We start from the raw sequence: 13600 nt of genomic DNA, 5'->3' as shown, positions 1-13600 counted from the left end.
TCGGACATCCCTAATATATATATCGATCTGGATCGATGTATCATCGCCCCCCCCCACCCCTCCCTTACCACTGTGTGTGTGAACACCACAGGAGAAGGCGGTGTACGGCGTGGCGATGCCCAGGAGCTACCTGGAGCTGACGCTGAGTCCCAAGAGCAGCGAGGTGGACAACGCCAGCAACAACGCCGCCAGCAACTTCAGCAGCGACGTGCTCCTGATCCCCGACCTGCAGACCTTCCGCGTCCTGCCCTGGGCGGAGCAGACGGCGCGGGTCATCTGCGACCCCTGCACCGTGTCGGGTAGCCCCCTCCGCACCTCGCCGCGCATCCTGGCCAAGCAGCTCCTGGGGCAGCTGCAGACGCTGGGCTTCTCCCTGCACTCATCCTTCACCTACGAGGTGAGCCGGTGTGATTGGACCTATCTCAAACCCCGCCCCCTCTTTTCTTGATCCTCCAATCACAACTGTCGCTTACCTCGGACAAACAACAGTTGTGATTGGAGGATCAAGAAAAGAGGGGGCGGGGTTTGAGATAAGTCTGTTGGAACCCTTTCACTGCCACACTACAGAAGGTTAACCCTTTACTATCACACTACAGAAGGTTAACCCTTTACTACCACACTACAGAAGGTTAACCCTTTACTATCACACTACAGAAGGTTAACCCTTTACTATCACACTACAGAAGGTTAACCCTTTACTATCACACTACAGAAGGTTAACCCTTTACTATCACACTACAGAAGGTTAACCCTTTACTATCACACTACAGAAGGTTAACCCTTTCACTGCCACACTACAGAAGGTTAACCCTTTACTATCGGTAGTGTGACAGTAGAGGGTTAACCTTCTGTAGTGTGGCAGTGAAAGGGTGCATCATCTGCTGTCGTGTGGCAGTTAAAAAGGGTTAACCTTCTGTAGTGTGGCAGTGAAAGGGTTAACCTTCTGTAGTGTGACAGTAGAGGGTTAACCTTCTGTAGTGTGGCAGTGAAAGGGTTAACCTTCTGTAGTGTGACAGTAGAGGGTTAACCTTCTGTAGTGTGGCAGTGAAAGGGTTAACCTTCTGTAGTGTGGCAGTGAAAGGGTTAACCTTCTGTAGTGTGGTAGTGAAAGGGTTAACCTTCTGTAGTGTGACAGTAGAGGGTTAACCTTCTGTAGTGTGGCAGTGAAAGGGTTAACCTTCTGTAGTGTGACAGTAGAGGGTTAACCTTCTGTAGTGTGGCAGTGAAAGGGTTAACCTTCTGTAGTGTGACAGTAGAGGGTTAACCTTCTGTAGTGTGGCAGTGAAAGGGTTAACCTTCTGTAGTGTGACAGTAGAGGGTTAACCTTCTGTAGTGTGGCAGTGAAAGGGTTAACCTTATGTAGTGTGGCAGTGAAAGGGTGCACCATCTGCTGTCGTGTGGCAGTTAAAAAGGGTTAACCTTCTGGTGTACTGTTGCGGTGAAAGGGTTACCCGTTTGGTAGTGCCGCAGTGAAAGGGTTAATAAGAAGAGCACTACGTTTCAAACGGCCTATAGAGCTCGAACCACACTTAAAAGTATGTCTGTGAGGGCGGTCAGGTGGCGTAGCGGAGATCGCGCTCGTCACCAACGCAGGAGACGCTGGGTTCGAGCTCTCGGCGTTGCTACCAGCTTGGCTGGTGGTTCATACTAATACAATTGGCAGTGTTAGGGGGTGGGGAAGCTGGCGGGGTGGGAATCTGGCGTTGTGGACAGCGACGCCTACAGGTCAGGTCTCGGCGCTTGCTCAGCGGGGGCAGGACTTGGTGGAGATAGCGTGCCCCTCCCACGCGTTACGCTTCACCAATGAGAGTCCTCGCTGCCAAGGGGAAAGACGTCACTGGCAGTCGCCGCACGCATCGGAGGAAGCGTGCGGTCGGCTTCGGGACGCCCTTGTACCGACTCGTAGGAGAACATGCGTACAGCAGCCAGGTAGGGGAGGGGGGGAATTGGCACGGCGACTAAATTGGATGGGAATAAAAAAAAAAAAAAAAAAAAGGTATGTCTGTGTCAGTTAAAGGAGTGAAACTCTGGAACAATCTACCGGATGAAATTAATAAAAAAAACAGCAGGAGTATTTTTAAGTTGAAAAAGCTGTTTAAAAACATGGTTCTAGAATCTTATAGTCAAATTTAACCTAGAATCTGTTTTCTCTACCGTGTAACTCGGGTATTGCAGATTAAGTATTGATTTTCTTATGTTGGCTTAATTTTCTTTTTCGGGAACGTTTTTTGTTGATTGTTGATCTTTTGTTTGTTTGTTTGTTTTATTTTGCAAACTTTTAACTTTTTTTGTTCTTTTCGGGATCGGTTTTTGTCGATTGTTTTATTTAGCAAACTTTAACTTTTTTTGAATGAGTTTTTGAATTAGGGGTATAGGTTGTTCTATAAGCCTTTTGGCTTCAAACCTATCCTTTTTTCGCACGTTTATTTGTAAACATTTCGAAAAATTATCTCTCTATTGTTTATTTATTTGAAAAACATGCGAAATAAATGATTCCTCCGTTCCTTCCTCCACACGAGTGCTGCGTGCTGGGCTCGCCGGACCGCGTCGGCCCCAAGTCCACCCTCATGTTCCCCGCCGCCACGCTGCTGGGCAACCACGACCTGCCCTTCTTCCAGCAGCTGGTGGACGGCATGTACTGCGTGGGCGCGGACGTGGACAGCTTCGCCTCCGCCAGCGGGCCCGGCCAGATGGAGATCAACCTGAGGTACACGTTAACCCCCCCTCCAATGTACAGTTTCACCCCCCCCACCCCACCTCCTCCAATGTACAGTTTCACCCCCCCCACCCCACCTCCTCCAATGTACAGTTCCCCCCCACCCCCTCCAATGTACAGTTCCCCCCCCACCTCCTCCAATGTACAGTTCCCCCCCACCTCCTCCAATGTACAGTTCCCCCCCCACCTCCTCCAATGTACAGTTCCCCCCCCACCCCCTCCAATGTACAGTTCCCCCCCCCACCCCCTCCAGTGTACAGTCCCCCCCCCCACCCCCTCCAATGTACAGTCCCCCCCCACCTCCTCCAATGTACAGTTCCCCCCCCACCCCCTCCAATGTACAGTCCCCCCCCCCACCCCCTCCAATGTACAGTCCCCCCCCCCACCCCCTCCAATGTACAGTCCCCCCCCCACCCCCTCCAATGTACAGTCCCCCCCCCACCCCCTCCAATGTACAGTCCCCCCCCCACCTCCTCCAATGTACAGCCCCCCCCCACCTCCTCCAATGTACAGTTCCCCCCCACCACCTCCTCCAATGTACAGTTCCCCCCCCCACCCCCTCCAATGTACAGTCCCCCCCCACTTCCTCCAATGTACAGTCCCCCCCCCCACCTCCTCCAATGTACAGTCCCCTCCCCACCCCACCTCCAATGTACAGTCCCCTCCCCACCCCACCTCCAATGTACAGTCCCCTCCCCACCCCACCTCCAATGTACAGTCCCCCCCCCCCACCTCCTCCAATGTACAGTCCCCCTCCCCACCCCACCTCCAATGTACAGTCCCCCCTCCCCACCCCACCTCCAATGTACAGTCCCCTCCCCACCCCACCTCCAATGTACAGTCCCCCTCCCCACCCCACCTCCAATGTACAGTCCCCCCCCCCACCTCCTCCAATGTACAGTTCCCCCCCCCACCTCCTCCAATGTACAGTTTCTCCCCCCCACCTCCTCCAATGTACAGTTCCCCCCCCCCACCTCCAATGTACAGTTCCCCCCCCCACCTCCTCCAATGTACAGTCCCCCCCCCCCACCTCCTCCAATGTACAGTCCCCCCCACCCCCTCCAATGTACAGTTCCCCCCCCCACCTCCTCCAATGTACAGTTCCCCCCCCCACCTCCTCCAATGTACAGTTTCCCCCCCCCACCTCCTCCAATGTACAGTCCCCCCCCCACCCCACCTCCTCCAATGTACAGTTTCCCCCCACCCCGCCTACCCAACCACCCCCCACCCAACCTCCTCCAATGTACAGTTTCTTCCCCCTCAAATGTATATACTCTCTTTTTAGACTTTTTGTATCACAAACAGTACTGTATATTTGTAGATCTGGTATGTCATAAATGTCTATATGAATTGAAAATGGGGGGGACCCTGATGTAAACAAGACAAACGTCTTTCTCTGGTCTGCATCCCCTTAACAACTGTGTGTATTGAGCCGTACTGTATTGTACCCATTCTGCAATCTGTTAAATAAAGTTTTCAATCAATCAATCAATCAATCAATCAATCAATCAATCAATCAATCAATCAATCAATCAATCAATCAATCAATCAATCAATCAATCTCTCTCTCTCTCTCTCTCTCTCTCTCTCTCTCTCTCTCTCTCTCTCACACTGTCTCTCTCTCTCTCTCTCTCTCTCTCACACTGTCTCTCTCTCACACTGTCTCTCTCTCACACTGTCTCTCTCTCTCTCTCTCTCTCTCTCTCTCTGTCTCTCTCTCTCTCTCTCTCTCTGTCTCTCTCTCTCTCTCTCTCTCACACACACTGTCTCTCTCTCTATCTCTCTCTCTCACACTGTCTCTCTCTCTCTCTCTCTCTCTCTCTGTCTCTGTCTCTCTCTCTCTCTCTCTCTCTCTCTCTCTCTCTCTGTCTCTCTCTCTCTCTCTCTCTCTCTCTCTCTCTCTCTCTCTCTCTCTCTCTCTCTCTCTCTCTCTCTCTCTCTCTCTCTCTCTCTCTCTCTCTCTCTCTCTCTCTCACACACACTGTCTCTCTCTCTATCTCTCTCTCTCACACTGTCTCTCTCTCTCTCTCTCTCTCTCTCTCTCTCTCTCTCTCTCTCTCTCTCTCTCTCTCTCTCTCTCTCTCTCTCTCTCTCTCTCTCTCTCTCCAATCAATCAATAGGCCGGAGTTCGGCATCGCGGCGGCCGACAGTGCGTTCACCTTCCGCACGGGCATCAAGGAGATGGCGCGCAAGCACAGCTACGTGGCCAGCTTCTTCACCGACGACGGCCTGCACAACGCCGGCGTGCTCTCCCACAGGTCAGTAGGGGGGGCTGTTTCCCCGAAGCCTGTTTTTGGGCTTCGAACTTCGTCAGGGTTTTTCGAACGGACGTTCGAACCTTCGTTTTTAATACAGTTTTCTCAATTGCTTTGGTGCATTTCTCTGATCAGAATTAAAGTTCTCATAACTGTTAGTGCATTTCTCAAAACAATTAGTACAAACTGCAAAACCTATCCTGCAGAAGCGTGTCACTTGCTCAAAATGGATAATTAATTCCTCAAAAGCAAGTATTCATGTCAATGAAAGTGTCACTGTCATCAAAATGAAAAGTCCTGACACCATTGTTTATGAACAAGATAGTCAAATGGCTTTGCCATGTTTTCGTTATGACAGTTCACTCTGTAAGTGTTTTCCAATGCAAAAAAAGTCAGATCTTGGTGACACTTTCTGAAAATGCTCAAGACAGCCATTACACTACACACAATACACTATTTGCACAGCCATTTGAAATCTACAGTTACACATTGCTGTATTTAGTGAGGTAAATGAGTACAAGACACGTATGTTTCACATTTTTACTGCATATGCTCTTTGCAATTTTTATTTGTTCACAGCATTGTGCAAAAGAAAAATACAAACTAATTTACAACAAACATAAGAAACACCCTTTGGCCTTTGGGTAGAGCTGTGCACAACTGTAAACAATATTGCACATATTGGAACTGAATTGGAACATACAACATACACAGTACTGTAAATCATTCATTCACATCCAGACGTTCCTGTCTGTTTGGCTATTGGATTCAGGAATGGGGAGTAGGGAGGGAGATATTCCACCAGCATCCTTTCATGTGCTGCAAACCACTGTGACCAGAATTGCGTGGTGAAAACGCACATTATCCCATACAACAACGTACTTGGTCAGATGGTCGCCATTTAGACCCCTCTCATTCTCAGGGATTATGTCCCTGTAAAGAGTCTAAAAAAGTCAGCAGATGTTGTGTGTTGTATGCACCAATGCGGGGCATATGGGTGAGGATGCCGTTTTCTGAGATGGCTGCACACATTGTAATATTCCCTCCTCGTTGGCCTGGGACATCAGTGGTTGCTCTCTGTCCAATGCGATTCCTTCCACGCCTTCTACCTTTTGCCAGATTGAAACCCGCCTCATCAACATGTATGAATGTGTGCAGCGATTCCCTGGCATCCAGCTCCATTCAGGGGAAAATTTATAAAGAAATGTATAAAATTGGCTTGACAGATTTTGACAACTAGTTCAACATATTTGTATGTAATGACTCAAGCAATGAAATGAGGACTATTAGTTTTATAGGGAATGACTATTCAGCAGTCATAAGTATAGTTCATTTTGACTGACATGACCTAAGCAAATGATAATGTTATAAAACAGCAGAGAATTGTATGAAAGCAATTGATGCATGTCCAAAAGCATTTGCAATTTGTTCGGAGGAATGAGAAACTGCTACTATGATGTGCACAAATTACAAAATGTTGTGGAGGTTGAACTAACAGTTATGAAAACTTTAATTCTGATCAGAGAAATGCACCAAAGCAATTGAGAAAAACTGTAATAAAAAAAATATTATTTTTTTAAATACATTTTTTAATAAATATCCTCAAACTAAATCCTCAATTTGAATAAAGTGATTAATCTGATTAAATTAGTATTTTCTTTTTTATTAAATCAACTTTCTTTAATGAATATAACTCATCAGTTTCTTTTAATACTATAATATTAGTGTAGCCTAATCTTTATCTGCAACTGTGAAGAAAACCCCCATTGGTTTAAACAGAATGAATAGACACATAAAAAAATATATATATATAAAAAAGAAAATGTTTATTTATTTTTTTTAATAAAAAATGTATCATTTGAATGTTGATTTAGAATTCGAATGCCAACTTAACGAACGAAGGTCCGAACGTTGGAACGTTTGGGCTCAGCCCTACAGGTCAGGCCCCTATCTAAGTTACATCACTGAACTCATCCATCCCTACACCAACACCGCTCACTCAGATCTGCCGATCAGCACCTCCTGGTGGTCCCCAGGTCCAGGCTGAAAACAAGGGGTGATCGAGCCTTCGAGGTGACGGCACCAAGGCTCTGGAATACGCTCTCCCCCTGGACCTGCGAACTGCCCCCTCAGAAAACTCAACAGCTAAAAACTCATTCTGCAATCTGTTAAATAAAGCTTTCATGGGTAGCGCAGCGGACTAAGTGTCTGTCTACCACCGCAGAGACAGTGGGATCGAATCCAGCTGCGGTGCCTCCGGCTTGGTCGGCCGTCCATACTAGCACAATTGGCAGTGTCAGCGGGTGGGAAACCCGGCGAGGGTGGGTCCTGGTCGTTGTAAACAGCGACTCCTACAGTTCGGTCGGGGCGCCTGCACAGCAAGGGAAGAATCTAAGGGAGGTAGTGTGATCCTTCCACACGTTACACTCCCCCAGTGAGAGTCCGCGCTGCCAGGTGAGAAGAAGCGGTGGGCTGGCTACACATGTGTCGGAGGAAGCATGTGATTGTGATAGTCTCTGCCCTCCCAGACCGACGGTAGGGGGTAGAGTGCGCAACGACCAGGAAGGGGATTGGGAATTGGCATAACGACTAACATTGGGATGGGAGAAAAACGGAAAAAGGAGGGGGGGGGGAAAGATAATTAAAAAAAAATAAAAAAAAGTTCATTCTGTAGTGCCGAGCGATGGGAGTCGGAGACGGTAGCTCGAGGTAGAGCGAACAGCATTTATTCAGTACACAAATACCACATGCTACTGCTACGTTGCTTGCAGTCGACTGAACCGTGATGGCAGGTCGTGCCACACGGTATAATGTTCGGGCGGAACTATTGTTCCTAGTTCCGTGGGTGAATTATGTACAATTAACAATCACTACACAAGCCCCCCCAGAATTCATCCATGGTCAAAATCTTCACGGCGGGGAGAGACAACTACCCGGCCGCGGCGTGAGCGGACAACCGGGGGCGCGGTGCAAGCGATTGCGCCCTCCACGGCGCCCGGGGGCATGAACTGGCCACGGTGAGTGCGGAAAGCCAGGGGGCGGGGAGGTAGGGGCGGCGCAAACGCCCGCGTCCTCCCCGACACCCAGGGGCACAGATGTCGACGAGGCCAACGGCGGCTCCATCGTTGGCGGGTCCCGGGGTAGCGGTGGACGGCCTCGGCGGGGGGAGAGGGCCAGCTCCAAGGGCTGGGAAATGTCTACGTGGGCGGGTTCAATCTTGTCGTGGTTGTACCCCGCCTCAAAGGCGAGCCTTCGCCAGTCCTCAGGGGCCTGTGGGCTAGGGTGTCCGGTGGATAGGTCATTCAGCAGCGTCGGACCAGAGTGACCAATCGCGACGTCCTCCAGGCGTAGACTGGAATCTGCAGTCCCGAGGGCCTGGATGTCCTGGTCAGAGGCCTGTTCCGAGCCCCTGTTGACGTAGTCGAGGTCCGGCTGTGCAGCTCCGATGACGACTCCGGAGAGGCAGTCTGCGACTACGTTGGGCTTCTCGGTGACGTGTCTCGCAGCGCACTCGGATTCGTACGTGAGCTGTTGTTGTCGTGCCGACCACAGCTCCGCTACCTTTGACTCAGAAAACGTGAGGGGTTTGTGGTCGGTGAAAGCTGTAAGAAGGCCGCCGTATGTCGCCTCATCGCGGACACATGCAAACGAAGCCTGTGTCTGCCCGTTTATTAGGCGGCCATGTCTAATGTCCACGAGGAGCCCGTGTGCACCCAGGAAATCTGCCGCGAGCAGTGGGAACGAAATGTCGGCCGTGATGCAGTCCCACGTGAACCGCTGGCCCCCAAAACACAGTTCCACGGTCCTCGTACCGTAGGTGCGGATAGGGGTATCGTTGGCGGTCGGTCGCCGGCGGTGTCCTCTATTGTTGCTGGCAGGACGCTCCTCTGAGCTCCGGTGTCGCAGAGGAATTTGCAACCGGAGAGTGTGTCTCTAATGAAAAGCAGCCGGTTCGACATACCTGCGCTCACCGCTGCTACTGGGCGCAGGTGTCGGCGTTTATGCGTTATGACGAAAGTGCAAGGGGAACGGCATCTTGCCGCCCTCGCGCCGAAACGCGCGTGGTAAAAACACAGGCCTGCGGCAGCGCTGCTCCTGTTCTCCCTCGCCCCTCCCCCCTGCGGCGTGTAACCGCGAGTCGAGGCTATTAGCCCTGGGGCTAAGTGTCGAGTGGCCAGGTAGAAGCGGTCTGCCTCTTCTGCCAAAGCACGAGGAACAGTAATCGCTGTATTGGCAAGTGCCGTCTGCACGTGTGGCGGCATGTGCCTGAGAAACAGTTCGATAAACAGGAAATCAGGCCGTTCTGCACCTAGCAGGTTTAACATCATGTTTGAGCGAACCACGCCGCCGCAGAATGCTCCCAAAACTCCGGCTCATGGCAATCGAAGAATAACGGCATTGTTTGCCATGTTCGGTTCGGTCCCTGATACTTCAGCGAGACCAATGTCGGGGTCACCAGTGTAGTGCCGAGCGATGGGAGTCGGAGACGGTAGCTCGAGGTAGAGCGAACAGCATTTATTCAGTACACAAATACCACATGCTACTGCTACGTTGCTTGCAGTCGACTGACCCGTGATGGCAGGTCGTGCCACACGGTATAATGTTGTGGGTGAATTATGTACAATTAACAATCACTACAATTCATTCATTAATTCATTCACAGCCTCTGGGACGCCAATGGCCGCCGGAGCCTGTTCCACAGCGGGGACAAGGGCGGCGGCGAGCTGTCGGAGATCGGCAGGAAGTGGCTGGCGGGGCTCCTCAGCCACTCGGCGGCCCTCAGCTGCCTGATGTCCCCCGGCCTGGGCTGCCGCAGCCACATGGCCAAGACGGTGAAGGACCCGCAGCGCCCCCTGCTGTACGCCACGTGCGGCTACAACGACAACAGCAGCTCCTTCAACATCAAGGTTAGTAGGGCTGGGCGTCGATACGGCCTCTAAATGATATCACGATATTTTTTTGGCTCTATCACGATACACGATATATATCGCAATATTTTGGACATTTCCTCTAAAGCACTTAAAAATGCTTGATTTTAACTCTTTGATGGATACGGTCACGCAAATATGATGATTATAATAGTCCCGGCAACATATGTCTGCATTATTAAACCATGAAGATGCTTTCAAAAATAATTAAATGAAACGTTTCAAATTTTTTTAAAACACACTAATACAGAATTTTTTGTATTAACATCTAAGACAATTATATAAAAACTCTTGGGTGCCTAAGACTTTTGCACAGTACTGTGTTTTCTATCCACTTTAGCCAAAAGTACACACACACACACACACACACACACACACACACACACACACACACACACACACACACACACACACACACACATATATACTGTATGGACGAGGGTTTGTGTGCAAAACATCACGATGTCCACGACGATACGTTTATTATAAAAAGTGTATCGTTAATGAACTGTATACCAGATATTTATTTAATATCGTCATATTACCCATCATCCCTACATCACATCAAGGGCCACGGCGGGCGCGAGACGCACATCGACAACAAACTGGGCTCGGCCATGGCCAACCCGTACGTGGTGCTGGCGGCCACCGTGGCGGCGGGGCTGGACGGCATCAAGCGCAGCCTGAACACGGAGACCACGGCGGCGGCGGGTGGTTCGAACCGGGCGGCCGCCTCCTCCTCCTCGTCCTCGTCCTCCGGCGCCGGCGGCGGCCACCACCACCAGAGGCAGTTCTCCATCCCCGTGAAGCTGGACGAGGCGCTGGTGTCCCTCGCCGACGACCACGTGATCCGCAGTGCCCTGGGCGAGCCCTTCGTCCAGTACTTCATCGCCATGAAGAAGTTTGAGATCGAGACCGAGGAGCTGGACGCCGAGAGGAACAAGTGCCTGGAGTATTTCATATAGTAGAGATATACAGTGTTCATACCATGTATTCATATAGAGAGATACAGTGTTCATACCATGTATTCATATAGAGATACAGTGTTCCACCATGTATTCATATAGAGATATACAGTATTCCACCATGTATTCATATAGAGATACAGTATTCCACCATGTATTCATATAGAGATACAGTATTCCACCATGTATTCATATAGAGATACAGTATTCCACCATGTATTCATATAGAGATACAGTATTCCACCATGTATTCATATAGAGATACAGTATTCCACCATGTATTCATATAGAGATACAGTATTCCACCATGTATTCATGTAGAGAGATACAGTATTCCACCATGTATTTCATATAGAGATATACAGTATTCCACCATGTATTCATGTAGAGATATACAGTATTCCACCATGTATTCATATAGAGATATACAGTATTCCACCATGTATTCATGTAGAGATATACAGTATTCCACCATGTATTCATATAGAGATACAGTATTCCACCATGTATTCATGTTAGGGGATGTCAATATAGATACAAAATGATTAACTAATTCATCTCACAATTATCTGTAATTAATCGAGATAGGGATGTCCGATATCATCGGCCTATATACCAATATTATCGGCTGATTATTGGCATTAAACTGTAATATCGGAAATTATCTGTATCGGTTGATATCGTTTTTTTTTTTTACATTTATTTTACCTTTATTTACCCAGGCGAGCAAGTATAGAACAAATTCTAATTTAATTTATCGTGAAAAGTATGCATAATGTTGTGTTTTTTTGGGGGGGGACCCTGTATATATCGGTTGATATCGGTATCGGAAATTAAGAGTTGGTCAATTTAACGCTTTAAATCATTTAAATTAATCTCCAAAATTAAAGCATTAACTTTGACAGCCCTAATTCAGATATTCCACCATGTATTCATATAGATATTCCACCATGTATTCATATAGATATTCCACCATGTATTCATATAGATATTCCACCATGTATTCATATAGATATTCCACCATGTATTCATATAGATATTCCACCATGTATTTCATATAGATATTCCACCATGTATTTATATAGAAATATTCCACCATGTATTTCATATAGAAATATTCCACCATGTATTTCATATAGAAATATTCCACCATGTATTTCATATATAGAGATATTCCTCCATGTATTCATATAGAGATATTCCACCATGTATTTCATATAGATATATTCCACCATGTATTCATATAGAGATATTCCACCATGTATTTCATATAGATATTCCACCATGTATTCATATAGATATTCCACCATGTATTCATATAGATATTCCACCATGTATTCATATAGAGATATTCCACCATGTATTCATATAGAGATATTCCTCCATGTATTCATATAGAGATATTCCTCCCAGAGATAGAGAATGATGCACGTTTGGATATTTTTATTGAATCTATTTTGATACTAGAGCATTGGAATGCCTTGTAGATCTATATTCAGAGTCCATTCGAAATAAAAAATAAAAATGATTACATCCACACAATATGCAAAGTAGTGACTGATAATATTTGTTGAGTTTTGTTGATTGAGTCATTTCATGATAAATGCTGACAGGGGCCAGGGTACATATACTACACTATTAGAACTAGGGTGTACTGTAAAACTGTAAAAAAATATATACAGGAAAAACTCCACTACATAATTATTATTATTTTATGTTTGACACTTTATAAGTATGTAATTCCACCAATTCAGATACATCATCATCATTAGGTGGCTTCTTCGTTCCGAAGGTTGCCTATCACTCTCCAACCCATTCTGTCCCCACTTCTTCTCTCCAACTCCGTGACTCCGCCTCTCACTCCACTCCAATCACAGACATCGTCTACCCAGCCTCTTCTTGGTCTTCCACTTCCTCTCTTTCCATCCACCTTCCCCATCACCACCTTCTTGAACATCTCCCCGCTGGATCCTCTCAGAACATGCCCGCACAACTCCATCTTTCTCTTTTTCAACCTCTCCAGCAGCTGTCCTCCTTGCATATCCGCTCTTCTCAGTACCTCCTCATTCTTGATCTTATCCTTCCATGTTATCTTCAGCATCTTCCTCAGTGTCCACATTTCAAAAGAGTCTATCATCCTCTTTGCCTCTTCATTCAGCGTCCATGCTTCTGCTCCGTATGAAAAGACTGACATAACATACGTTTCCAAAACAACAGATAGGAAATTGTCCTCGTCTGAATACTTGAGTGAGAATACATGGACTATGGTGAGAATAGACAATACATTTCTACAGTATTTACATTTGTACAAGTTATTCCCATCCACACCGAATACAAATGTATTTTTCTCTTTTGATGTTCCCTTTGAGTACTCTGTGTAGATCTCAGACCCAAAAAAATACAAAATAAGTGCATTTTGAAATCCTTTTATAACACAAGATAATGTGCAAAAAAAGCCAAGCGAGGTGAATACTTATTTGAATGACTGTACAATCATGACTGCATTTGGGTAAACTGCACAACATGAAGACACATGTTGAGACAACTAAAAGTAATTAAAGCTTTACAATGCAGTAATTAAAGCTTTACAATGCAATCGTTTATATAAATTATATGTCGGAGTAACTATACTGTGTATATATATGGTATATTAAGCGTGTAACGATATTCGTTCCGTGACGTCACAGTTCGGTACGTGCAGCCATATGAAGAATACGTCTCAGGGGGGACTAAGAC

The 13600-nt window shown here is 47.4% G+C and overlaps 1 protein-coding gene across 1 annotated transcript in view; it reads left to right on the top strand.

Moving 5' to 3' along the window:
- The window catches only part of lgsn (lengsin, lens protein with glutamine synthetase domain), a 35564-nt gene extending 23205 nt beyond the window's left edge, over positions 1-12359 (top strand). Inside the window, exons 4-8 of the mRNA XM_084319443.1 lie at positions 92-397; positions 2520-2707; positions 4837-4974; positions 9635-9878; positions 10469-12359. Coding sequence (XP_084175569.1) covers positions 92-397; positions 2520-2707; positions 4837-4974; positions 9635-9878; positions 10469-10864 — 1272 coding nt within the window. The 3' untranslated portion in view covers positions 10865-12359. The remainder of the gene's footprint in view (positions 1-91; positions 398-2519; positions 2708-4836; positions 4975-9634; positions 9879-10468) is intronic.
- Positions 12360-13600: the final 1241 nt, after the last annotated feature.

The sequence above is a fragment of the Notolepis coatsorum genome (genome assembly GCF_963971535.1).
Source record: "Notolepis coatsorum genome assembly, chromosome: 7".
Classification (NCBI taxonomy): Eukaryota; Metazoa; Chordata; class Actinopteri; order Aulopiformes; family Paralepididae; genus Notolepis; species Notolepis coatsorum.
This window is presented reverse-complemented; position numbering and strand designations above follow the sequence as displayed.